Genomic DNA, 27707 nt, shown 5'->3' on the forward strand with positions numbered 1-27707 from the left:
TCCGAACACCGCTCCCCGGGTATCGTTTCCGAAACGTCAACATCGTCGATTAGGAAGACTTCACCTCGACTCACCGATGGAGGAGCCGGGCCGTTTCTACATTATGTCTTCGTTCGGTCAGGCGCCGCGCGAGAGAGGTGCAGCCTTTTTTTTTCTCGCTCTCATCCCCCTCCCCCTCCCCATCCCATCTCTCCCGCCTTCCTTTGACTGATGGACAGCCGCCACCGCCAATGGGAGATCGGGATTAGCTTGACTGACGTGCCGTCGGCCAATAGCGGGCGCGGTTTGTGTGGGGCGGGGGCGGGACTTCCGGCGAGGCGGACGCCCCGCCCCCACCTTGCCGCCAACGGCCGTCCGCTTGTCTTTTTCTGGCCGCCATGATGTGACGGCGATGCCGATTTTCAATTAGGCCTCGCCGCCATTTGGAGGCGACTAATCGATCAGACCTCGCGTTTGTTCTACTTTGAGCGGGTCCGACAGCGATTAAAATCGATTTTATTTCAAATTAAATTTAATTTCCTTCCCCCCCCCCCCCTCACCTCACTTCACCCCCGTCCTGGGAAAAGGGAAGATTTTGGGGCGGGGGGGGGGGTGTGGAAATGGCGACAGGAGCGAACGCCACCCCGATGGGTAAACTGCACCCGGCTATCGGGGCCAAACGGACCGCGGAGAGCGAGCCGCCGCCTGACGGTGAGTGAGCGCCGGCGGTGGGGAGCAGTCAGGCAAGGCCGTGGATCGAGCAGTGTGGCTAGGCCTCACTCTGGAAGTGGTGTTTTTCTTCTCACCTCCCCGCACACAGACACGGATATTCTCCCCCCCTCCTCCTCCTCTCTAATTGAATCTCACCATACATCAAAGGGTCAAGATTAAATGTAGTCTTCAGGTGGAGTGTGACCAGGGTGCACAGATGTGACTGGGTCGCCATTTTGAAGTCAGGCATTGCGTCTCTGTTTACTTTTATTTCCATTATTTTTATGTATTTCTACAAATTCCAAGGTCTGGATTCATAATGGAAACTTCCTATGTAAACTGTCACGCTGTATTTGCAGCCTCCTGCCAGAGGCGGTGCTGCGGGTGTTTCCATCTGGATGTTTTCAGGAAGGCCGTTACATACATAGAATGATATTGAATTTACAGCACAGAAACAGGCCATTCGGCCCAACTGGTCTGTGTTGGTGTTTATGCTCCACACGAGCTCCCTCCCTCCCCTCTTCATCTCACCCTATCCCCATCTCCTTCTATCCCTTTCTCCCTCATGTGTTTATCGAGCTCCCCCATAAATCCATCTACACTATTCACCTCAACTACTCCATGTGGGAGCGAGTTCCACATTCTCACCACTCTCTGGGGAAAGAAGTTTCTCCTGAGTTCCCTATTGGTTTTATTAGTGACTATCTTATATTTATGGCCCCTTGTTCTGGTCTCCCCCACAAGTGGAAACATCTTCTCCACGTTTACCCTATCGAAACCTTTGATAATCTTAAAGACCTCTATCAGGTCACCCCTCAGCCTTCTCTTTGTCTAGAGAAAAGAGCCTCAGCCTTTCCTGATAATTATAACCTCTCAGTTCTGGTGTCATCCCTGTGATTTTGTTTGCTCCTTCTCCAATACCTCTATATCCTTTTTAGAATATGGAGACCAGAACTGTGCACCGTACTCCAACTGTGTCATGTAGCTGTTTAATTTTTTGAAAACTAAATTCTGGAAATATGAACCAGGCATATTTCATCGTTCGGTCAAAATCCTGGAACTCCCGACTTAACAGCATTGTGTGAGGCCTTCGCCACATGGGACTGCAGCGGTTCAAGAAGGCGGCCCACCACCACCTTCTCAAGGGGCAACTAGGGGTGGGCAATAAATGCCGGGCCTATCTAGCGACACCCATGTCCCCAGAATGAATTTTAAAAATAAAGCCAGATGATGTCCCATAGAGAAGAGCCTGATCATCGTTTTACGTCCGGATTCTGCGTCACTAACCCAAAGCATCGACCTGTGTTTTCAGTTTACAGATGCTGCCCGAGTGAAGACTTTTAATGCCTTAAGTTTTAGTTTTGCAATCGGTATCAGAATAAACTTGCTCATTTTATGACCAGGGCTGCTATTTTATGGTTTTCATGGAAATATTGGTTGTGGGATCAGACAATGCAACTCCCCTCAAACACAAGAAAGAAATCCCTGAATCCTGTAGAATAATAAAAAGAAAACTTAGTCATGATAAACCAGTGGCCCTGTTTATGATCTGCTTCACTTGTGTTCATTGCTCAGGGCCTTAATGTCTGTCTGTAAATGGTTACAGTAGAATATCAGAGGAGGTGGGGTGGGAAGGTTTGGAAACCATTCCAAGCAAGTTATGGGCTAAAGCTGTTCAAGTTAGTGTTAAGGCCAGAACCACCGCTCCCATTTTCTCTCTGCGATGGAGGGCCTCTGCACGGGAGCCACAGGTAGTCGAGGTGGGGGTCCCCTATCGGTCACAGCCAGCAGGGTGGTCCGCACCTCTGGAGTCTACCTGCCTTTCTCCGCCACATTCCCGGGCCACAGCAACCCTTCCGCTTTGCCAGATTTTCCATGCTTTCCCCTCTGCTATCCTGCTATTACCTCCTTTTGCCTTGCACCATATTCCCTTTTGTCATTGAATCGCTCCTGAGTTCCACCATACCTCAGACCTCCCTTTTGATTTTTCCTGGCTCTGTACTTGCTTAAAAGCTGTTCATCTCTAGCACCTCCCGGTTCTGATGTAAGTTCATCTCTTGCAATCCCCCTTAGCTTTACTATTTATGGCATTCCGGACCCTAGTTTGAAAACAACTGAATTGGGCTCAAAAACATTTGGAAGGACAAATTCTAATTGTTTGCTTTGCTGTGGGTGCAAACATTTCCCACACTTTACAGAAATCCTGGTGGGGTGATGGTGGAAAAGTATTCCTGAATCCAGTTAGCCCCACTTACACTCCATCCAGTCTCTTGGTGTAGCAGATGCAGCAGTGAGTTGAGTAACTTGGGCACTTCTCTTTTTGTGGGGGTGGGTGAGACATTTGGATTTTGAAGTTAGTTTTTCTACTTCCTTACGCAGTGGTTATTGGAGATGATGCCTGCCCAGTGACTGTGATACTCTGAAATGAGGCACAAGAAATTGCACAATAGCCATGTGGGGTTTTCCAAACACATGCTCCTGATCATTATCCAGTGACTTCTAGTGGAAAGTGGAAGTGTGAGGACATGGTTGGCTCGACTGTGAAGCCCATCAGGATCAAATTGTCTGCAGACTCACACATGAAGTTTGGCTGATTGATCTGAGGGCAGCCCTGTTTGTGGGCTGATACTGCAGCAAGATTCGGGGGAAGGAGAATGAGAAGAAAAGGGGGAATTGAATTAATGGCTAACCAATGATTACCATGCAGTAATCTCTTGGTTTACAACCATTACCTCAGCTCTGAGATTAAAACTTAAAAATCACTCTTGTATATCTCTTCTAGTTAATCACCTATAACGTGCCAAGTGGTCTAGGATATGGCGTAGGGGTATGGTGATAAGGTGGAGCTGTGGTTGACATGGCCTGTCCCTTTAAGGCCACTACGCAGATACTCCTGGCAGTCAGTTCAAAGTTAATTGATATGGGGATTTTCTGTAGATTGGCAGCTGCTTGTAAATTGCCGTTGAGGCGGGGGGGGGGGGGGGGGGGACACCAGGGTACTCGGGTCAGGAAAACCAGCAGGAAGCTACAGGCTTTTAAGGATTATCTATCTGTCGTGGTGACCACATTTTTTAAGGTAGTTTTAGATAATTTTTCCATAATAGCCAGGATGCCAAGGTGAACTTCATAAATCTGGAGCTGCTGGCCATTAAGTGTTTGGATTTTATATCATTTTACAACCACATGTTTGAAGTTCCGAACAGAGTCTGCAGACTCCCTTGTGTGCTGTCGAGTTGAGGTACCGGCTGAGAAATCTTTGTAGTTTGCATATTCCAGTTTTCCATGCCTGCTACCTTTAGTAACTCAGATGTGTTGGCGCTAGGGTGAAGTAGTGGTGGTTTCCCATTAACGTTACAGAGCTGCCTCTTGAGGCAAAGGTGTATTAATAATGAAGGGCATGTGTGTCTCTCGATATGGAGAATCCCACAATGAGGTAACTCTGTTTCTGACCTCCTGGAGGCAGTACAGTCGCTGTCACATTTGTCATTATTCAGGCTGTGGTTTGGCTTACATTGTTGATATTGTCACTAAATTTAATAAGTTCTACTAATAGGCTTATGGAATTTCCACATTATACCCACTTGAACTGAGAAGCATGCAACACTACAGTTAGATTGTAGCTGTTAGTCTTGCCATACATTGAGCTTGTTTGCACTGTGAAGGTGTGAGTGCCTCCCTTATGGCTGTGTAAGGAACTTAATGTATGTTGCACTTCCAGTTGGCTGGATATTGTGAAATGCATTTACAGAATTGCCATGCACGTAAGTTGGTTCTGTTACACCATAGCTACTAATAGTTTAAAAGGTTAAATTAATGTACTAAAACATTTTACAGATTATTATTGCAAGGATGGTGAATTGGGAGTTGGAAATAGTATAATCTTGAGATTTGGGAGTCAATTTCACGTTCTATGAATTAGCCCCTTGCTCTTGGATCTTGGAAGTACTTTATCGGTGTTCTGACGCTCCTTTCTCTTTGATTTTTAAGATGACTTCGGGCAGAAGAGGAGGAAGAGAAGTCGGTGGAGCAGCGAGACGTCTGATCAGAAGACGGTGATCCCCGGAATGCCGACTGTGATTCCACCGGGTCTGACCCGGGAGCAGGAGCGTGCTTATATCGGTACGGATTCATACTATTTTGCTACCAATTTGCAGTCTAATAAATAATCCACGCCTTAACAAAAAAAAGTATCATTGTATTAGAGAGGCATGTGTTGCAAATGTTCGTGTGTGAAACTTTTTAGAGTCGCGATGTGTATTTGCTATAATCTCATTGTTAATTTATTGAATATATTGGGGATGCCACAATAATTAGTTCTAACTTGGTGAGCTTTTATCAAACAGTTGCCTTCTCATTTTTATGCTCATGGCTTCTGCTTTCACAGATGTTGAACAGGATATTTTTAATGTAACCTTGTAAATGAATCTAGATTCTATGCAGCGTTCTATTTAATCCAGCTAAAGTGTTGTCACTGGGATCTCAGCAAACTTTAATGGTGGGTGTGTGAAATTTTCACACTATATATCCAATTGAATTGTGGCAATGGGAGAGGAGGGGAGGAGAAATACCCAACAGCACAATTCTAGATGATGTCTGTCCAAACTTTGGAGAGAGCATTTTCAAGCTGTTTAAGACTAGGATGAAGTGCTGGTGTGTACCTGTCACTGATGGGAGCAGTTTGAGGGATGAATTAAGAACATCAAAACAAAAAGGGGCATTGACTTGAGTTGGTCCTTTTGTCCTGTAGTGTATCTGTATCATTGAGCCCAGTGACAGCACTGCACGAGAGCAAGGTTTTCCATAGTGAAGATGAGTGTGACCGTCATCAGGGTTTTATTTAAATTGCTGTTTTCATAAATGACCAGGCTAACGAGGGCAGCCTCTGGACAACCCATCTAGAGATTTATTGATTAGTCCACTACTATCATGTCAAAAGTGCTGCAGGAGCTGGAGAGATAAAATCAAACCCTGAATTGGCGCATGAAGTACAGATACTGTACAGCAGCAGTCGTGTTAATCCACAACCTTTGACTCCTGTTTGCCTAGAATTCCATTGCTGTAATCACTGGGTATTTGGCCAATCATATCTCCAGTTCAGACTGTCATTTAACTACAATTGGTGTTTCTAAACAGTTTCGCTAATTTCCCGTGAATGTTCTTTGTAATTTTCTTAAAGCAATTCCCCCCCCCCCCCCACCACCTTTCCCTCCCCTTTCAATTTTTCGAGCTTTAAATAGAGTTCATATAAAAACTTAAGGTTTGTTTGTCCAGCCGTGCATCTGGTTACTGTTTCGTGTGGACTTGTACCTGCTTGCATGATATCTTTCACTTCCAAATGCACAGGTGAATCCTTGATATGGTGAGGCTCCAACAAACGGTAGCTTAAATATGAAGCTCTTTGCCTAACTATTTGATATGTATTAATTAAGTTTCTCTTAAAAATGGAAGTGTAATGTTAAACAGCAAGGGTTAACAGTTGGCAGTGACTAGCAATCTCTGCTCAAGCTTCAAAAGGTTTAGATAGCATTAATTGCTCCTGTTAGTGTTTTGCTGTGGTACTGCGTTGACTTGATTTCATTATTTTTCATTGCACATCATTGTTGAATGGATACAATTCCTAATCACCTGTATCATATTCATCCCTTAACTGAATTGGGTGTTAATTGGCATATCATGAAGGTCCAGGAGGGCTTAAACAGGATACCCAACTCCTGCCTCCTAATAAAACCCTGAGTCAGCCATCTTACAAAGCTTTGTTTAATAGTCTAAAACTGTAAAAAGTTACCAGGGATTGAAAGTTCAGCCAGTAAAAAATGCTGTGTTGGTCTGTTTCTGTCTAAATCTTTGTGTTTGTTGCTTGACTTTGCATTGTGCTGTTTCCCAGCCTGCCCTCGCTGACTGACATGTGGCACTTGTTTTACATTGCCAGCCCCCATTTTGTATTGATACGGTCAGACTTTTTGTTGTCTGTGTACCAGTGAGGTGACCTACGGCAACATAAGTAAGTTTGGGAAACCTGTGATATTTTATTATGTGCACACTCCTTAATTATACCAGAAAATGGGGATTCCCTCTTGTTTTTTTTAAATCTGGACTTTTCCCAATGTAAATAAATCCATGCGGCCTGTCAGTGGAGACTATTTTCTCTGGCCTAGCCTAGTTCCAAATTCATTTGAGTTTGGGTAAATCCCTATTTTTTGGATCTGTGGAATTTCCAGTTGTCACGCTTAGGCCCGATTCTTTTTGAAGAAAGAATGGGGTGTTCATTAGAGCCTGACGTTGGTTGTGTGACTACCCCCAGTATAGCTTACGTGAAGAGTGCAAATGCTGAGTTGGGCAGATCAAGCTGCCTGTGACGGTTGTTGGTTTGCATCCACCTGAGAGGCAAGGTTTAACAGATCTCTCCGTTTGTCTTCCCAATACCTGCTTATGAACAGCCAGATTGTAAATTCTGATCAATAATGGATCTTTTAATTCACTCCAAATATCATTGTACTCTTAAGCCAAGAGATCTGCATCAGACAAAAGGTTTATTCCGGTCATACTGCAGCTTTGTAAGATGGCTGAGCGTGTGATAGTGGAAAGTTGTGCAGTGAGTCCTTAATATAATCTTTGCTAGTCTACAGAGATTGATGCTCAACTGGGCTGGATGGTGGCCACTGCTTTGTCTGCTGATTCTGTTTCGAAAATAACTCGAGCTGAAAGAGAAACTTGTACAAAATAAGATGACACAAAACTATTAGCATTTGGTATTTGTTTATTAACCTTCTTAGACTAAGATGGTTAATATTAATCTTTTAATCCTGAAATATAAATAAGTAATGTTTTACTTTTGTAATGGGCTTGGGGTGTCCTGGTATTGCAGTATCCCTGTTTTATTATCAGACTGTTGATAGATTACCATCTGCCTGGGTAGTGAAAATTTATACTTCATTTCAATTGCTGCTTGACAACCGGCAGCATGAAAAGCGCTGTGGGAAAATCAGCCATGGTTCACAATCCTGCATGATATCAGTGATCTCTGCTGGAGAGGAGGTATCTGATGAGAATGGGATCAGGCTCAAGTACTCTTCCCTCCTTACCCACTGCGATCGAATCGCCTGCTGACACACTGTCTAGACCTGTACGTGAAGTCACTTGGGTGTGATTCTGGAGGGAGCCGTATTCCAATAATAATTAGTAAGGACAGTGCACTATTGATGTTATTTCACTAGTAACTGTGATTGGTTCATGTTTGTGAACTGTGACTGGCTTTTATGGGTATGGTGTATCCATATAGCACAGTGCCATGATGTCCGTCTGTATACCTGTACTGTACAGAGAAGATTCATGAGTAACCCAATAATTATATTGCTTGCCGTACAGGAAGAGATTTCACTGTCCTGCCCACTCCACCCCACAATAACTTGTACACTGAAAATTGAGAGTGAAAGAAATGAATCAGTTTTGTGCTATGCAGCAGTTGAGCACCATCCAGCTGCAGTCGAGATGAATTGGGCTCTGTTTTGATGACTTTACATTAAGTTATATTATACAGGGATAGAGAGAAGGTATTCACTGTTTTACCTGGGTTAAAGTTTTTAAACTGAGAACCTGTGCAAATTGCAATGTTCCTTGATTTTTAAAGAGACTTGATTAATTGGGTTTGTCGTACTCTTTTCCTCCCCAAGAAAAACAAATTTCTATCCCTGTATATCTTTTCCGAAGTTTTTTTGTATGTTCCAACAAAAGCACTGTGCATGACTACCAGGTTTAAACACTGGCTGTTAAATTGATTGTTCCTCAACGTTAAATTGGCAGTTTCCATCTGTACCTAGCCTTCAAATTGGAATTATAGATGAACCCAAAAGAGTTTAATGACCAGATCTGATCAGGTTCAGGGCTGGAAGTATCAGGTGGCCTCTGACTCCCGACTGGATTGCTACATTCCGGGATCTGGTCAGCCAGCAGTGCATTCGATTGCCAAGTACTAGCTTATCCCAATTTTTTTGGGTGCATTGAGTGTTGAGCTTGGGTTTGATTATAAACATTGCATTGTCAAAGTTCTTGTATCCCCAATCTGGAAATGTCTCCAATTGAGACATCCAGATATTTATTACTGAGCCATTTTGGGACAGTGCATCTGGGGGGGAATAAATTGTCCATATTGATGGCCCTTAAGTTTGGTTTCCTTAATCTTGATTGGAGTGAGGAAAAGGCCAGAGGACTTGTTTATTTTTACCAATCTTAACAAAAATAAAGTAATTCTTCCAGCCCTGAAGGAGCACTGAAAGTACTGACTTAAATTAAACTTTATACTTTTAAAAATAAATTGTTTTCATATTGTGGCAACCCTAATATGGACTTTAGTAGCTGTAATGTTTTTTTGACACTGTTACAGAGCTCGTGTTTTAACAGTACCCTGTGTTAGGATTGTGTTGCAACTTGGGCAAAAGTCTGTGTTTAAATTTCATTACTGAAATGCCTCATTTCTTGTTTTTATTTTTTGACAAATGTTCATGCCGTTGAAACGTTCATTGCACTGTGTCTCCAAGCTCCGTGCTGTGTTTTGATAACGATTTGAGAATTTATGTAACTTTTCTTTTCCGTCCTTTTTTTCCTAACCTGGTTTCTTCCAGTGCAACTACAGATTGAAGACCTGACTCGCAAACTGCGTACCGGAGACCTTGGTATCCCCCCAAACCCTGAGGACAGGTTGGGAAAGTTTTAAACCAGCTGACAGTAACAATTTTCCTTTTCAATACTTGGTGTCATCGCATAAGAAACGTGTGATGTGGTTTTATTGGAATGGTTAATCTCACAATTATGGTATCCTTTACCTGACGCTATTTTCAGTACAGGAATGGAAATGGTCACCTTTACATATTTTTTTTCTCTTGAGGTTAAAAGTTGAGTTTTTTATAAAAATGAGCTGGATAGGGGACAGCTGTGGTCTTAAAGTTCATGTTTTATTTCTTCCTTTTGAGGTGGGGTAGTTGAGATACATGGCAGTGAATTAATGGTGGTAACCAGTAGGTCAAAATCTGGTAGCCACAGGGTGGAGACGGCTGCTTGCCAGCTCTCTTGGCAAAAGTGTTATTTGGCCGATATGGCATGTAAGGGATTGGCTGCTGTGATTGAGGACGCAACAACGGGTCAGTGGCTTTGCAGAAAAGATGGCATGGCCGTGCTTTTATAATGAAAGTGCCGTTGTCCTTGCTCTGCCAGTTGTGTAATAATTTGTGTGCCTATGCCGAGCCCGTTCTCACTGCAGGGTCAGTGAGGGTCAACCTGCTCGCCACCTTCACCTCCTCCCCCTTCCCGCTGAAGCCTTTTCCTGCCCCGGCCGTGTCTTGTCCCAGATTTCGACTTCCTTGGTACCCGAGTTCCCCTTTCCACTTCAGCCCCGTCACGTATTTTTCTTTTGCAGCCCCTCTTTTGTCTTCAGAAAGTAACAGGAGTCAGTTACTAATATTCTTTTTTTTAAAAAAGGGAAATGTTGACACAGTACCTGACTTGGCCTTGCCTCAAAATGCTATTTAAGCTGGAAGGAAGGAAAGTAATCAAATCCACATTTGGCTTGGGATGGTTGAGTTTGCGATCTTCTGGAATGTAGGCCCCAGGGATACCTGTCGCTCTGATTTATCCCAGTGGATTAAGTCTGGTCCGTTCAGAATTGTCTGGCTGGACAGCGTGTCAAATACACGAGTGCTAGTTTTTTTTTTTGCACCCAGACAGCCCTACTTCCTCCTGGTTGCGAGCAGATATGAAATGGCAAGCTGTCTGGAGACAAACTATTAGACCTCTTGCCCCTTTCCTGTTACTGGATCGGTTCCGAGCGTCTCTGCAATGGAACGTTCTTGTGTACTAAATGCTAGTAGACATCAGTATCAGGTCAGACCATTCACTCAAACCTCATGCACTTTCATGAAGCACTTTTAGACCTCTTGGTGCTTAGCGTTAACTTGGAGTTTTTAATGAACGATGAATTGGTAAAGCTTTGTTCAGAAACTCTCCTTTTGCATCTGCTGTTTCCACTGGGTTATGCCGGTTTGCAAATATGAGCAAGCAAGAAAAGACTAGTCCATCAACCATTTCCACTAGACGGTGCAACCTTGAGGAGGACCCCCCCCCAAACCCATTGTTAGTGGGGCAAACTCCTGGGGAGGCTAAAGTTAACCATTTCCTATTTGCAAGAGGGGAAAAGGTTTTAGCGTTGGCTTATGGGCGATCGTCCTAATAGATCTGTAACTTCAGTTTTGTTCAGCAGCAGTATAATGTGAGCTGCCCTTTAATTCCATCATAAGGGGATCTCTTTATAAGCTAAGTTGCAATTTAAACAAAATCGATAATGGTTGCAAATTCTACAGTTATTATGTTGCTTAACTGTTGGCATTAGAAGTTACCAGCCAGCACAAGTAACCTGAGATTCCCCCACGCTGATTAGGAGAGCTGTAGGTTTATTATACCACTAATGCAGGCATGGAATTCCTGCTCACTTCCTCAGGGAGCAGTAATTTTAAGCATTTGTGTGATAGATGCTACAAATGTCTATCTCCTATCTCCGTGCTTTCCCCTAAATCTGACTGATCATCCTTGCTCACACAGGAGGTTCTGTTAGTTTAACTAAATTTCAGGTCACCCTCTTAACATTACTATTTTCTCCTGACTTCTAGATTTTAAATGAGTTTAGTAGCTGTAAGGCATCTATTTGCACATGCTGTACACCAGTTCCTACATCAGTGCATGGTTGACAGGGATCTGTACGCCTTGGAACCTTTTAAATGCTCTGTGTAATCCAGATTTTTTTTTGTGCTCCATTGCTTATTTAACTGTTTATTTTCCATTTTAACAAATGTCACGATTTGAATCCCATAATTACTTTTAGTTTGATCAGTTTATGGTGCTGGTTTTGGTTGACTTTTTAACTTGCTGAAATTTTTTTTTTAATACTTTTTGTTTTGCTGCCCTTTTGTCAGTGATGTTAGGAAGTGACCACAGCTGTCCTCAGGTAGTTGTTAAACTGTAAATAAGTTTTAATGAGTAACAAAAGTTTTTTTTTTAATAATGAGGAAAAAAACTGGCTTTCTTGTTCTGATCTCCCTTTCTTGCATGCATGCTGATAGTCAAGGTCAATAATGTTCTAATTGAACAGGAAATCCACTGGTCCTGTCAGTCCACCTGTTCAGGTACTAAATTGGAAGTAGAGAGCCAAGCTAAGAACTGGATTGTTGAACCAAGAGAAGTACACAAACTGTATCCCACATTACCGCCCAACCGATAACACACTCGTCGCTTGGCCCAGGCACAATGGGCTATTTGTTCGGTACCTTTAATGATACAGAAATGTAATTTTAAACTCCCACTGAGTAAATGCGCTCGCTGCGATAGCACTCAGCCATACAGACCACAACGTCCCGGGTTTTTACTTATAGGTCTCGGTTGTTAGCTTAACTCAGCTGGGCTGCTACAAATTGGCTTTGCTGCCCTTGGACTAAGGAGGGTGGGGGGAGATTAGCTAGGGTTCCTGCTCCAGTGCATGTGTGGACATGCGATGAGAACGACAGCGGGCTCAATTGTGATGCTTTTATGGTCAACAAGCCTGCAGCTTTGTCCAGGTTCACATTTGAAATGACAACTTGGGTGTCACAGCATCTTCCAGTCAAACCCAGAAAAAAAAATCTTTATCTCCATAGGCAGATATTATATCATCATCAAATGTACAGCACAGGAACAGGCCATTCGGCCCAACCATTTTATGCTCCACACGAGCTTCCTCCCTCCCTACTTCATCTCGCCCTATCGGCATATCCTTCTATTCCTTTCTCACTCATGTACTCATCTAGCTTCCCCTTAAAGGCATCTACAAATACTAAATTTCTATTACTTTTTTCATATGACCTCAGCCCTGGAAAATATTGTGAATTTATTAAAAGGGGGCCTTTGTCTTTGTGGGAGGATAAAGAAATTCACATACTGTCCAGAAATTCCTAGATTTCTGTAGGGACTATCTGGTCCAGGTGTTTTCCTAGTGTGATATTGCAGATATTCACAAGTTAATTGCTGCAGAAGACCTCTGCTGGAAATTTTCAGGCCTGGCTGCTAAACTAAGCAGCATTTTTTAAAAAAAACTGGTTTGTGGGATGAGCTGTCTACTGATGCTAAATTGCACAATACCCTGCAGTATCACCTGGCACATTAATCACCTCACTATCTCTCTATTCTAGTATGGAGTCTTTGTGTTTGCAGGTTGCATCTACACACAGCTGATGGTGGCTTCAACAAAAATATTAATCCAGTGATAGAAGCTAACACCAATTGTAAGCTCTCCATTTAGGAAGACGTTTCCCATGACAGAGTTTAAATGTACATTGTCGCAATTAACTATTGTGATGTAAGAGCTGCTGTCTGTAGCTAGCCCAACTCTCTCTCTCTCTTTTCCCCCCCCCCCCCCCCCCCCCCCAGAATTAGTCCAAACAATCTCTCTGGATACTTTATTTTCCTCAGTGTCACCCCTGAGATTTGAGCTGAAACGATGGGAAGTGTACTCCTAGGTGCAAAAGTGCTGTTCTCGGTTTTGGTTTTCTACTTCTTATTGGTAGGAGAAATGAACATCTTTGGTTCAGCCATGCTGGTGTCTGTGCCCATTGCAGTTTGAGCTGGTGACTGGGCATCAGTACTAGCTACTTCGCTGCTGCACATTTAAATCGGCAACCCCAGCCATGTACTGTGATGCTGCATGCAAATTCTGTGTGGAGGAGAATAGGTAGCAATCTAAAGCTAATCGTTCAAAATAAAGTGACTCTCGTTACAAATCGAAACTTCTGTAGGTTTCAACGAACGTGTTTAATCTCTTTCTGCTCCACTCGTAGGTTAGTGGGTAAATACACTTAGCATTGACCCATACCCCGAGAATGGGACCTCTTCTGTGCTGAAGTAGCTGATCTCAGCAGGGGCAACAGTTGGGACGTCGCACTTAGCCTCAGCACCCTGGGTTTTGGGGGTGGTGGAGGTGGGGGGGTTATGGAACCAGCTAGGGTTCGTGCTCCTGATCATTATCCAGTGACCGTTGTGGGATTGGGTTGGCCGTGATGCCCTTCATAAAATATTCTGCCAATACCCAGCTGTCTGGGCTCACCCATGAACAGTGACCATTTGGGTGAGGTATGGTCAGACTACCGGTGCCCATAGAGCTGTACCCCAATGAGAGTCGGCGCCTTCAGTAGCAGAGGGAGGAAATAAAGGCTTAGTGACGTGTTCAATTAATCTCATCAAAATGTATTTCACAAGCAATTTAAACACTTCATAATCGATTATCTGTATTTGGTGATTAAGTAACTTTTGCTGTAGATAGTATTCTGGTTTACTTGGGGTTACTATTTAAATGTAGGCTTTAAAAACAATGGGGCACTAAAGTGAAGTCTGTGATTTGATCTGACGTGAAAACTAATGTAGAAAACCCAGAATGTTCTGATTAAACCCGAGTATTTGTAGGAAGGAACAGAGGCCTGAATTGGCTGCAGGACCAGTTGTTTTCTGTTGGCTGTTTCTAGTACAGGGCAGACTGATAATTTCCATTCTGCAATATACCATTTTAGTAATTGGGCAGTCTCTTAATATTTTTTTTTTAAAAACTTGGATTCCATTAGCTGAAGCTGCACAGGTTTAGCTTGAGACGGTGTTTGCCCAAGAGCTTCAGTACATGGTGCCCGACCAAAGTGATGAATTGTTAACTAGTAAGGTATTGAGAAAGATGCCTCGAATTCTTAGGGTTGCAACGATGTCGTACATAGCTAGCCATGATTCGCTTGCACACACGGCAAAGGTTTTATTTTCAGTGTGATTGGATTCCCAGTCCATATGCTGGTGCTTGAATATATTAGTGTAACTTGGAGCAAATAGATTTTAAGGTGTAAAATAGAAACTTATTTTAATCACTCAGCCTTTCAGTTGGATGCTGCGTATAATGAGTGTTTTGTGTACAAATTTGTAAATTGGAGACCACTCAGTGCAACCCTAGTGATGACGAGGCCTGTGTTTATAAGAATGAAATGTTTAATCCTACATATATTGACATATAAACCCCCTATATCCTTTTAACCAAAATCCCCCTTTGTTGACTCCTTTAAAAGCTTTTTAAAATTTGTATTTAGTGTAAACTAATAGCAGGGTTTACAGGTGCGCTGCGTGGGATACAAGCCTGTAATGCATGGTTTGGAAAGAAGCTGTGCTTTTCCTGACCATTTTTTTTTCATTTGCTCGTACAAAAAAAAAAGAGGGGAGAAAAGCAGTCTGGGACTGCTAGCAAGGCTTAACATGTCTGTTTAGCACAGAGATAACTTTGAGGTAGAAAAACTAGTTCAGTAGGTACAGGAGAACAGGTTGCATTCCTTCAGTCGACATCTGAAGAAACTGGAAAAGGACATTAAGTGTCTTGAATAACTCCTTTTTAACTTTAAGTCGTCTGCATGTTCCAGCCACTAGAAAACTTTTTTTTTTCATTAGTATATGATTTATCTAAGTTCTGTGCAGGTTAATGTTCTTGCTAGTAGAATTCTAAGCTGCTGGCTAAAAGCGAAATCGAAGCATCTAACCTTTGTCTTGCCTCCTACGAGGTCGCAACAGAATAAGACACCGCGCACACTTCTTATTGTTGAGCAGTATTGTTAAACAGGTTCTAAGATCCCCTTTCCCTGCAAAAAACGACCACCTCTTGTTGACTGGGTCTGTGTTCAAAGATCAAAAAACCACTCGATGAAGCAAAATGGGGTGGGGGCACGTTTGCATTGATACGGTGCCAGCAGCAGATGTAAAGTATTCCAGCCCTTGGCAGAACATCTAACAGAGTGGTAAATTCCACACCTCCTGCAGCACCTGAGACATCACTTTTTTAGTGATCCCTAGAAAAGTCATGTGGGAAATGACTGCAGCTAATTGGGCTTCCAACGGGGGGACCAAAACCCTGCTGGAACCCCTTTATCTTCAGAGAGAGCAGGCCTCGGATGCCTTGGACTTGCTCTTCCAGATATAAAACTATCTGAGAGAGTGCAGTGTACTGAGTGCCACTGAGAATCTCCTACTGTATGGCATCAGCCCAAGTTTCAAAAAAGTTTGAGAGCACAAAACTTGAGTTGTGAGACTGCTGGCTGAGAGTTGATGCATTTAAAACCTGGGATCGTCTGGAGTTCAGCTGAGTGCTTCCCAGTGGAACTGCAAATGTTAGATTTTCCATCACTAGGGAGGGATATTTTCTATTGGTTAGAATGATGGGCCTTGAATCCAAGGTTACACTTGGGAAGGAGAAGAGAGAATAAATGGCCGCCAGCAGGATGTCCCAAGTTTTCGTCTGGTCCGCATAGGTGCGTGCTGCAGAGCTCCGGGAGTTACATATAAAGGTGTTCCAATCATCTGTATTCATCACAAGTTGATACTAATAGATTCTGGTGTTCGATGAGGCAACAGTGTGTTTAAAAAAAAACAGCCCGTTCCAACCTCCAGGCCCAGAAAATTCAAATAGGACAAAGTAGTGTAATAAATAGAACAGAGTGTCCTGGGATTAGCTAGCTGGAATTTCAGCTGGCCCAACGGACAGCCCCACCCTCCGATGTGTATATTCCTATTGAGTTGATGGGTGCTTTCGATAGGGCAGGAAAGTTATGCTACTGCTGCATTCCTAGGGTTGCTTCACCCACTTCGATGAAAAGCATGAAACTCCCATTTAATCTAACCAAAAGAAGAACGGAACTAAAATAATCTTGCTAGACAATTGACCACTGAAGTGAGGTGACTATTAACATAGGGTTATCAAACTTTGCGCCTCTCGGTCCTTTTAGTCTGTAGACCACAAACAGGCGTTTGGAGTATCTCTAAGCAAAGCGTCACTAGCCCACAGTGCTGTGTTGTATTTCTCAATGCACAGCTCTGCACTGTGTTGCTGTCACAGCTGTGCAGGGTGGGTGTGGACAATCTTAGCTCTTGCATGTTCTGTGTGAATTTGAATGAACTGAAGAGGGTACCCGATAGGATTTTTGGGTTGAGTACAGTCTGTTCGGTCAACAAGAGGGGTATCCCGGTCTGCTCAGCTGATCTCGAGTTTGTTTTACAATGTAAAATGTTACTTGATTTTTCCTAAATCTGACTCATTAGCTCCCTGTTCACAGCCTCAGTGCAATTCAAAACTACTCGAGCTTAACATAGCTACTGCCTCTCAAGTCATACTGTGCCTATAAGGGTGTGAGCACTATGAATGTTAATTGTGTTCTACTAAGTACAGCCAGTGGTGTTAACCAGATTAACTGTTTAGAAACACAACACTCAGCTCAGGTTAACAACAATTTCCTCGACTCAGTGCCTATACCAATTGCTAAAAACTATGATAACCCATTTTGGAAAAAATGTGCCTGGAGAATTAGGAAAGTGTAGGAGAGGTGTTTTTATTTTTTGTTTCAATAGAATTGCTAAGGTGAGCATGTAGCGAGTGAGGTGGTTGTGACTGTTTGTGATCCCTGCACAGGTCTCCCTCCCCTGAGCCAATCTACAACAGCGAGGGCAAGAGGCTGAACACCCGCGAGTTCAGAACTCGGAAGAAGCTGGAGGAGGAGAGACACAATCTCATTCAGGAGATGATTGCCCTCAATCCTGATTTCAAACCTCCAGCAGATTACAAGTAAGTTTTTTTTAAAAATATGGTTGGGAAATTCAGCCGCCATGATTGACAAGGAAGCAGATTGGGTAAATTGGGAAGTTGACACCAAGTTTTAAAAGCCTGAAGATTGTAGGATGGGGAGGGAGACAGAGGGAAACAAAGGGTTCCACAGGTTTGAGCCCCTGGTAAACAGTTAGGTGATGCCAGGAGGAGAGAGTGTAGGACGGTGAGTAAATGAAATAGATCAACAGGGATATTGGAAAAGGAAAGGCATTATTATACAGATTGTAGGGAGAAAGGGGACAAGTGGACCAAGTACAAGATTCTAGTTGGCAAGTTGGGGGTCGGGACCCTTCACCTCAGTGTTGAGAAGAAAAAGGGCACCAAAAAAAAAAAAAGAGTAGAAAGCGTTTTTTATGGCGTCAAAAATTCTTCCTGTACGATAACAGCACCAGGGTCATCAGAAAAGACGTTAAAATCTTAAGGGCCCCACGTGGAGCTGAACATGAGAACGAGCAGGAAAGTGTGGTAGAAAATGAGCCATCGCTTGCAATCCAGGGCAAGTTTCTGAGGGGAAACTAGAAAACCATGAAAGTAGGTCTGGTGGGAAAGCAATTTGCCGTGTGCCAACGGAGCCTTATTTACAGTGCCGTCCGAGAGAGCAAGACTGGTGCACCAAACTGCTGACACAGTCCATGTTTGAAAACAAGGGCAGAGACCCTTACCTAACAGACCTGAAACGGGTATAGATTTAATCGTTGGCTCTGTTGTGCCTTGCCACTGCATGATGGGTACATGGGCTCGTGCACTGCACCACATTGCAGTTTTCTGATGCTTGTTGAGGTGCCCAGAGACTGATCAAGTGGAAATCGGTGCGGCTCCTTTCCCCAGAAGTAACCCAGAGCTGATCGTGTGCTTTTATTGGCTGGCTGTTAGCTTAACTGGTTCCAGCCCCTCGTTGGGGGGAGTGGAGGTCGGGGAAGAGGACAGGCGCCAGTTTTGCTCGTCTTTGGTGTCTCTTGTTTTCTCTCACACTGGTCATTAGCGTTCATTTATTTTCCACAGGCCACCAGCCACGCGAGTGAGTGACAAAGTGATGATCCCGCAGGATGAGTATCCAGAGATAAACTTTGTCGGACTACTGATAGGACCCAGGTAAAGAGACCCTCTGGCCTTTTCTTACTCTTAAACCATTTGTGCGGTGAAAGGGCCCATCTGATCTTTCCATACTTTAGGGGGAAAGGGCTGATTCTAGTATTGTGGGTGCTGCTTGTTCGGACATTAAATGTGCACGATTTTACAGAAGAGAAAAGAAAGAACTTTCATGTCCTCGGGATGTTGCAAAGTGCTTCACAACCAATTAATTACTTTTGAAATATAGTCACTGTTATGTAGGCCAAGGTGACAAAGTCCTACATGCAGCAAATGAGGTAAATGATCAGTTCACTTGTTCTGGTGGTGTTAGTTGAAGCGTAATAATGGCCAGGACACCGGGGAGAACTCCCTGCTCCTCTTCTAATAGTGGCCGCGGGATCTTTTACGTCCATCTGATGGAGGCAGGCAGGGCCTCGGTTTAATGTCTCATCCAACAATGGCATCTCCGACAATGCAGCACTCACTCAGTACTGCACTGGTGTGTCAGCCAGATTACGGGCTTAAGACCTGATGAATCAAACCCCACAGCCTTCTGACTCGGGTGAGAGTCCTAATACGCTGGCACCTAATGTAGTGCAATCATGAATTTTCCACTGAGCAGTTGGTTTTCCCCTCCTAGAGCTTCTAACACACATTCTCCAGATGTGGTCTGGTCAATGAGCGGGTTAAATCAGGATATATAACCTGTCGTGCTTTTACTTTTGAGTGTTTCTGGTGGTTTGTGAGCGGCCTCTCTCTCTCTCTCTCTCCCCTTTCAGGGGCAACACACTGAAGAACATTGAGAAAGAGTGCAACGCCAAAATCATGATCCGAGGGAAAGGCTCGGTGAAGGAAGGAAAGGTGGGGCGGAAGGATGGACAGATGCTTCCGGGGGAAGATGAGCCACTGCATGCGTTGGTCACTGCGAACACTATGGAGAATGTGAAAAAGGCAGTGGAACAGGTAGAGATCCTCTGCTGAAATAAACCTCTCTTTTACCTGAAGGTGCTGCTGCAGTCCAGTTCCGTGGATGCTGGCAGCTCTAATCCCTCGCCTAAGAGGCGATGTCTCGTATGAGACATGAGAGTGCCGATCGGCCATTTGATGCATCACAAAGAACCTCATCCTGTTCGACACATTCCATTTCCAGAGTGGGTCACTGGATAGTAATTGGTAGTGCCCCCGATTGTAACGTCTCAGATCACCCAAGCTGGGACTCAAACTGGGATCTTCCTGCATTTACCCACAGGGCCACTAGGGAGCTGCTAGTTTGTACTCAATTGGAATAGGGCAGTGCTGGCTCTGTTCTAGTGGCGGTTCATTCAAAGATCCCTCTGGGCATGTGACATGAGTGGATCTTAAATTCCAACTCAAAGGCTGTGTTCAGAGCAAGATCAGGCTAACAGCAACCTGCATTTATGTAGCACCTTTAACATAGTATAACGTCCCAAGGCGCTTCACAGGAATGTAATTTAACACTGAGCCACATAAGGAGATATTAGGACAGGTGACCAAAAGCTTGGTCAAAGAGGTAGGTTTTAAGGAGTGTCGTAAAGGAGGAGAGAGAGGCGGAGAGGTTTAGGGAGGGAATTCCAGAGCTTAGGGCCCAGGCAGCTTGTTGATGTGCAACAGTTTGGAAAGTGAATGTTGACGGGCGATTCATGTTAGCACCACAGCCAAGCAGTGTTCTGACCTTAGTGGCCCCATCCAATGAGTCACTGGACATCAATATGAGAAAGAACCCTTCCATTCCCTAGCCCAGCAGGCCCGAACTATGTCCCTGTTTATCACATCGCTCAATCCGTCGTTCCAGGAGAACATTTCTGTTGTCTCAAAATATTGACTCCGCCTTACCACCGTTACATGGCCTTTGTTTTTCTGTAATGCGTGACGGTGAGAATGTCTGGCTAACGGTACTTCTTGTTCTCGGCAGATCCGAGGAATCCTGAAGCAGGGGATTGAAACACCCGAGGATCAGAACGACCTTCGAAAGATGCAGCTGAGAGAGCTGGCTCGGCTCAATGGCACTCTCCGAGAGGATGACAACAGGTACTACAGCCTGTAATTCAGGAGACTTGTGGCTGGTGTGGTACGTCCAAGGCTAGGGCACAAGGTGTAGTTTAACAATGGCCCTTGGTGTTCACTGCTGTCTCACTGAAAGCTGCCCGCTGTACTGTACTGTATAGAGCTCTAGTCACCTGGAGGAATCTGTAGAGGCCTATACAGCAGCAGCCCCCACCAACCTCACGACACTCGCTGTTGAGGGAGGGGCAGATGGATGTAAAGGGGAGGATTGGAGCACACCGTCTGTGATCCTCTAGGTGACAATCCCCAACTATATGCTCAGTGATATAATTAGGCCAGGATTCATTTTCAAAAAGTATGTGCAACAGTTGCACCAAAGCGTGGGGATTTCTGTACATATTTAAGCTCAAAGTGACAAAGAATAGAATCTTCTCATTTCAAGCACCCAGTGTTGACATCGAACACTTCTATGTCAGGTACAGCACAAGAAAAGAAAGCCTTGCATTTATGCAGTGGCTTTGTGCTTTCAGGATGTCCCAAAGCACTTTACAGCATATTAAGTACTTTTGAAGTGTAGTCACTGTTGTAATTTAGGAAACACAGCAACTAATTTGCGCACAGCAAGATCCCAAAAACAGCAATGAGATAAATGAGCAGATAATTTTAGTGGTACTGGTTGAGGGATGCGTATTGGCCAGGACGCTGAGAACCCAAGTGCTCTTCCAATAGTGGGTGTAGGATCTTTTAGCCCACCTGAGAGGGCAGACGGGGCTTCGGTTTAACGTCTCGTCCAAAAGACGGCACTCCCTCAGTACTGGCACTGTGGAGTTTCGGCCAGGATTATAGGGCTCGAGTCTCTGGAGTTGGGCTCGAACCCACAACCTTCTGACTCGGGGAGAGGGAGCTACCAACTGAGCTGATGCTGCAGGCTAGGTGCAGAGTCAAAAGTCTGCCCCAACAACGTGTCTCAAACTAACCTTAAAAGGACCCCCGGCGACATTTTTCCATTTCCCACATCAGGCATCCTGTGGCCGGTTCAAGTGATTGCAAATTAGCTGTGATGTGGAGATGCCGGTGATGGACTGGGGTTGACAATTGTAAACAATTTTACAACACCAAGTTATAGTCCAGCAATTTTATTTTAAATTCACAAGCTTTCGGAGGCTTCCTCCTTCGTCAGGTGAACGATGTGAAATAGGGGCATTGTTGTGCTGCGTGCTTATTAGGAACTGGCTTAAAACTGCCCAAGCTCATTTCACCCAGGACCCTTACAGAGCAAGGGAACTGTGTGTGTCTTCTCACTACTGGAAAATGTGCTCGAACCCATTGTGCCACCCTCAACAATTAGGATCAGTTTGTGCTGCTTTCTTCACAGGGATTCCCCAGTGCACTTCCTCCTTGCCTCAAGTTTGTGTTTGAAACGGTTGAAGCTCCTTAAAGATGAAAGCTTTGTGACTTATATCTTTCTGCCCTTTCTGCAGGATACTGAGGCCTTGGCAGAGCACAGAGCCCAGGAGCATCACCAACACAACGCTGTGTACAAAGTGTGGCGGGGCTGGCCACATTGCTTCAGACTGCAAATTTTCTAGGTCAGTAATTGCTGCTTTGAAACCACAGAATGCAGGGGCGACCTGCCCCACTGATTGCTTCACGTTGTGGGTTATAGATGGTGGAGATTCCAGTGGACCAAAGTTTCCTATCAAGGGTTTAGACGATGGGAGCAAAGCTGGGTGATTTTATAGAGATGTGTAAATCAATAGTGAACCATCACCGGGGGTTCTTTGGTACTGACCGGTCTTACACTCGAGCGAGGGATTAGTGTGTGATTTTTGTTAGTGGTGTATGTGTTGAGGTTTCTTGAGGCTTGACTGAACTGCGGAGCGTTACCATTCATCTTGTGTCTGCCTGCGGCAGCGGGGGCTCATTCAACAGGCCTGGAGACCCACAGTCAGCTCAGGACAAGGCACGGATGGACAAGGAGTACCTGTCGCTGATGGCCGAGCTGGGAGAGGCACCGGTCCCAACGTCGTCATCTTCGGGGCATCCAACGTCCTCGGCGCAGGGCGTCCCGCGCAACTCTGGGCCGGGCACCAACCAGCAGCAACTTCCAGTGAGTACGGGGCGATTTCTTCCCCCATTTTTCCCTCCTCCTGAACACGCGACTTGCTGATACACGGTTGCAAGGTGTCGTTAGTCATCTGGGTACACCCCCCTCCCTCTGCCCCTCCATCCCCAGAGGAGAAATGGGTGCTGAGCAGTAGTGAAAGAGTTAAATCATCAAAAGCCATGGGGGAAATGTGTAAAAGGTGGCTTTTAATGGCAGGATGAGGTCGCAAGGATTGGGGAAGCAATTCCAGAGGGTAGGGCAGCATCAGCTTTAAAAACTCTGCTAATCATGCAGCTCAGACATCTGCTTCTTGGGTTTGTTTTTGAATCTAGAAACCCAAGAGACTTTTGCGTGCACTGTTCCTGAGGGGTGGTGTTGGACCGACTGGCTAAATGTGAACAGCAACTTACTTTGTGTGGGGGGTGGTGTCAGGGCAAAGTTACAACTCTTGACTCCATTCTTCCTTCTTACAGAACAGACCACCGTGGATGAACTCTGGCCCCTCGGATAACAACAGACCCTACCACGGGATGCACGGTGGGCCCAGTGGACCCGGAGGGCCGCCCCCAAGCTTCCCTCCACCGATGCCCAATATGAGCGGACACCCGATCCCGCCCAATCCCAATGGGCCTCCGCCACCTTGGATGCAGCCGCCGCCGCCTCCAATAAACCAGGGCCATCCACCTGTGCACCCGCCTATGAGTAAGTGAGAGGAGCCCAGTTTGCCTCGACTAGGGGGCTTGTATTCCCCTCGAGTCTAGAAGATTAAGGGGATGATCTAATCGAGATGTTTACGATGATTAAAGGATTCGATCAGGTCGATAGAGAGAAACTCTTTCCTCTGGTGGGGGGGAGTCCAGAACAAGGGGGCAGAACCTTAAAATTAGAGCCAGGCCGTTCAGGGGTGATGTCAGGAAGTTGTTGAGGCTGGGGGTTAATTGAAAATTACAAAACTGAGATGATAGATTTTTGTTGGGTAAGGGAATTAAAGATTACGGAATCATGGCAGGTAGATGGAGTTAAGATACAGATCAGCCACAATCTAATTGAATGGTATAGCAAGCTCGAGGGGCTGAGTGGCCTGTTCCTACTGGGCGTGCGCCATCTTAACTTTCCTGGGCTTTGTTGGAAAGGTGGGCCGGCAGCTGCTAGGGTTTGATCCCCAGGGGGAGGGGTGTCCAAGATTGGTAGCAGAGAAGGTATTACTTGGGGTCCTCGGGTAGGAGCGCAGTGCCAGGGACCCCTGACAGAAAGGCTATGCCCTGCTGCCCAAAGGACAGGCAAGTGGGTCAGCAAATACAGAAGATAACGTAGAATACAAAACGCACATGGACAGGAACTCGCTCCCCCTCCTCTTGTGTCTGTGGAGCAGGTTTTTGGATCGGTGTGGTAGCAATTGTTTATTTTACCCGTGCTTAATATTGAGCCGAGGCAGCTCTAGCTTTTATCCCCTGTGGTCATGGATCACCCTGTGAAGCATGGCTTTTTAGTTAAGAAACCCGGGTGAAGGGCCAAGGGTCAGAGTGCAGGACACCCTCCAACGTTGGAAGCAGTGGGAGAGAAGAGAAGATTCTGCAAGGTGGCCGTTAGGTGACACTTGAGTTTTAACGGCCTGAAGGCTGTAGGAAGGAGGGAAGTCCAACGCGAGGAGGCTTGATTTCAGTTGAGGGAGGAGGGGAGAGTGTGTGTGTCAGACGAGGGATTTGGAGCTTAGGAGGAACAAGAGGAGAATGTTCAGGGGAGGACTGACCATAGTCAGAGCTGATTTAACGGGTCTTGAGGGCAAAGATTATTGCTGCTTAATCGTGTTGCTTAACACGGTGCGGAGAGGAATCTGGTCCGAGAACGTTCAGAGTTTGTGTGAGAACTGCACCGACTGCGAATTTTAGCATTTCATTTGAACCCAGTGAGGGGACAGTGAGTAATGTCGACCCCCATCTCCCCTCCATTACACTGCCCTGCTCGTACCGCAAACTGGTAATTGGGATCCATTTCAACCATTGAGTTCTCTTTTCTACGCCTCACCTTGCAGAACGCAGGTCGGTGAGTGGGACAAAATGCTGAGAGCACAGGCTGGTGTCGCACTCCCTTGATTCCCGCACGGAAAGCTGCAGCTAGCGGGCAGTTTTTTTTTTAAAGCATGATGTGATATTCTTGTACAAGCGACTCCCGTTCTAAAACGTTCCCGGTCGACATGAGTACTGTTGCCCCTCATCGCCTCTGTTAAAAAGGTTTCTGCTGTAAAGTGAAGCTTCTGCGTCCACTTCAAAAAAAAAACGTTTGTGTTTCTGTGACAGACATGATGCCCCATCCGATGGGGATGATGCCTCCTCCACCCCCGCCGCCAGCCAGCCAGCCTCCGCCCCCACCCACCGGTCCCATCCCACCCTGGCAACAGCAGCAACCGCAGCAGCAGCAGCAGCAGCAGCAACCACCACCCCCCACCTCCCAGCAGCAGCATGGCCTCCAGCGCACCCTTACCCTGGCAACAGAGTGAGTAAGGATGCATTTCTAAACTTCGTTTGTTTTTTTGAAAAGCCTTCAGTAACTGCTTGTTAATGGGCAGTGACCTGTAAAAGAGAAATATTAGTGCTTTTCAGTCTATTCTTTCTCTCTATATATCTCGGCCTGTTCCTCTCTTTCCCCCCCCCCCCCCCCCCCCCCCTCAATGTGGGCCGGTCTCTCTCTCTCTGCCTGTTCTCTCCCCCCTCCTCTCTCTGTGGACCTGTTCTCCCCTGTCTCTCTCTCAGCCTGTTTTTCCCCCCTCCCCCTCTGTGGGCCTGTTCTCCTCTTCCTCCCTCCCCCTCTCTCTCTGGGCCTGTTCACCCCCACCGCCTCTCTCTATGTGGGCTGGTCCCCCTCCCTCCCCTCCCTAACTCTTCTCCCACCCCCCACCCTCCTCTCCGTGTGGGCCTGTCTCAGGGCCACTGGCACCTCGATTGTGGCTGTGTTTGAGATCAGTTAACTCAGCACTGACCAAGAATTGATTTGGCCTCCTCCCTGTTCCTGTACGGTCGAGTGCCACACTGGATAAACTATCCGAGCCATGGTGGGGGGGGGGGGGGGCGGGGACAGCTTTGCTGAGCAGTGTATCTCCAGCTGCTGGCAACGCCTGTTCCGAGGGGTCAAACTGCCTCAGTAACTTGCTTTATTCTGGAGCTGAATGCTCAGTTTGTGCGATGTGCTCACTTTCCAAGTGACTGCCTCTGTGCTTCTTTTCTTTGCAGATACCAACACGACGACTACTACGGCGACCATCCCTCCATGGCAGCAGGCTCCGGCTCCGGCCCAGCCCACGGCGGCCTCCAGCGCAGCCCCGCCGATGCCTGCCGCCCCTTCTATGGTTCCCCCTCCCCCTGGGGTCCAGCCTCCCCTCCCTCCCGGAGCCCCGCCCCCTCCGCCCCCTCCCCCACCCGGCACAGCAGGCATGATGTACGCTCCGCCGCCCCCTCCCCCCATGGACCCGGCCAACTTTGTAATGATGGGGATGGCCGTGCCGGGGATGCCGCCCTTTGGAATGCCTCCGGCTCCGCCCCCTCCCCCTCCCCAGACCTAAAGGACCCGTATTTTAGTTACCCGTACCCTAGAACCATGTACAGATAAATTTCACTCTGGAGGGAGCCACGGTCACAGTGTCACGATTGGCGGAGAGCTCGCTCAAGACACGCTCGCTTTTTTAAGTTTTAAAAGAATAAATAAATAAATAAAATGAAAATAGACACAACTGTTAAGTGCTCGGGGAACGGCATCTGTAGCTCTCGTTGGAACAGAAATCCCATAATCGAACCCTCCCGTTTCCTAGAGGAGCTTGAAGCCTTTTGATGAAGACGATGGTCGTTGTGGGGGGCATTAAAGCAGTATTAACGGTGATTAAAACCATACGTGGTCTCTTGTAAATGATAACCATTCTCACTAAATCCGGATCTGAAGCTTTGATCTGCGCTCGAAGGGGTTTTTTTTTTATTTAAAAAAAACGCGAGTCATTTTTAGCTGTGCAGCTGGTTTGAAACGCATTTGTTTGTGGCAGTGCAGAGCAAACTAATTATGGGTGTTTTGTGCATGGAAGGAAGCGAAGGGTTGGAGGGAATCATTGTCCTTTGGTGCATACCCCTGCCTCTTTCACACACGTGTGTGTGTGTGTGTGTGAGTAATGCTGGACCTTGGAGAGCTGGACTTGTCACCCAGCCCTTGTGATCCTGTGCTTCTTGGCTCCCTCCTAAGAGGAGTTCGTTCTGTGTAAGCCGAGTTCCAACTGAGAAGAGGCTTGATGTCTGTAGAAGAGGATTGGCTCTGGTTGGTCTAATACCATCTGTATATAGTTGAAGCACCAGCCGATGCTGTTTTTTTTTTTGTGTGTGTGTGGGGTGGGGGTATAGGAGGGATGGGGGAGAAAACCAGCACCTGTGTAGTTATTAAAGGTGACAGTATCTCTTATAATCTTCTACGTGATTGAATAATCACTTCACAAATAAAAAGTTGTGTTTCCAAAATGGCTGCCTGGTGTTTCCAAAATGGCTGCCATGTTGGTAACTCATTCTGCAATCAGTTGGCTTGTTTTAACTTTTTTTTTTCTATGAAATGACGTAAACCGTTTTGACAGTTGCAGAAAGCGTTGCACAGCCCCCACCCCCCTGTTTTTTTTGAACCGTGGTTACTTTTCCTTCCCCCCCCCCCCCCCCCCCCCCGGGGTCCCCTCCCACCTGCTCGCCTGATGTTCGGGTGGAGCTTAATGCTGCAAGCAAGAGGGCTGAGAGGAGGGGGAGGAGGCTCGTGTCTTTTCCCCCTTAAATAGCAGGACTTGCAAGCATGCCCCTGCTTACGGAAGGTGGAGAAGGCTGTTGGTCACTGCCAAGTCTCGTAGTACAGCGTTTGTTCCCCGAGCTGCTGTGGGCTTTACTACTTTTCTGATCTTCTAAACACCGTACGCACCAGAAGGGGGTACTGTCCCTTTAACCAACTACTTTTGTCGTTTCACTCCGCGTGTAATGTTCTTGCAGGAATGGTGTGTAAACTTTTTATTTCGGCCCAAGGTTGGAAGCCTGGGGCATTTCCAGTTTGTTTCCTCTCTCTCTCGATGTGAAACATTAAAAGGGGAAGATTCACAAAATAAACTCCTATGTTTTCTTA

General features: G+C 45.9%; 1 protein-coding gene across 1 annotated transcript; it reads left to right on the forward strand.

Annotated features, from left to right (window-relative positions):
- Window positions 1-372: 372 nt before the first annotated feature.
- Window positions 373-27707, forward strand: LOC137306393 (splicing factor 1-like). The gene is given in 13 exon segments (XM_067975558.1): window positions 373-690; window positions 4678-4809; window positions 9309-9384; window positions 17183-17335; window positions 18380-18469; window positions 19228-19411; window positions 20382-20497; window positions 21955-22062; window positions 22406-22583; window positions 23054-23282; window positions 24878-25017; window positions 25019-25073; window positions 25808-27707. Coding segments are annotated over 13 exon segments (1881 nt in total). The 5' UTR covers window positions 373-599; the 3' UTR covers window positions 26137-27707.

The sequence above is a fragment of the Heptranchias perlo genome, chromosome 43 (assembly GCF_035084215.1).
Source record: "Heptranchias perlo isolate sHepPer1 chromosome 43, sHepPer1.hap1, whole genome shotgun sequence".
In the NCBI taxonomy this organism is placed as follows: domain Eukaryota; kingdom Metazoa; phylum Chordata; class Chondrichthyes; order Hexanchiformes; family Hexanchidae; genus Heptranchias; species Heptranchias perlo.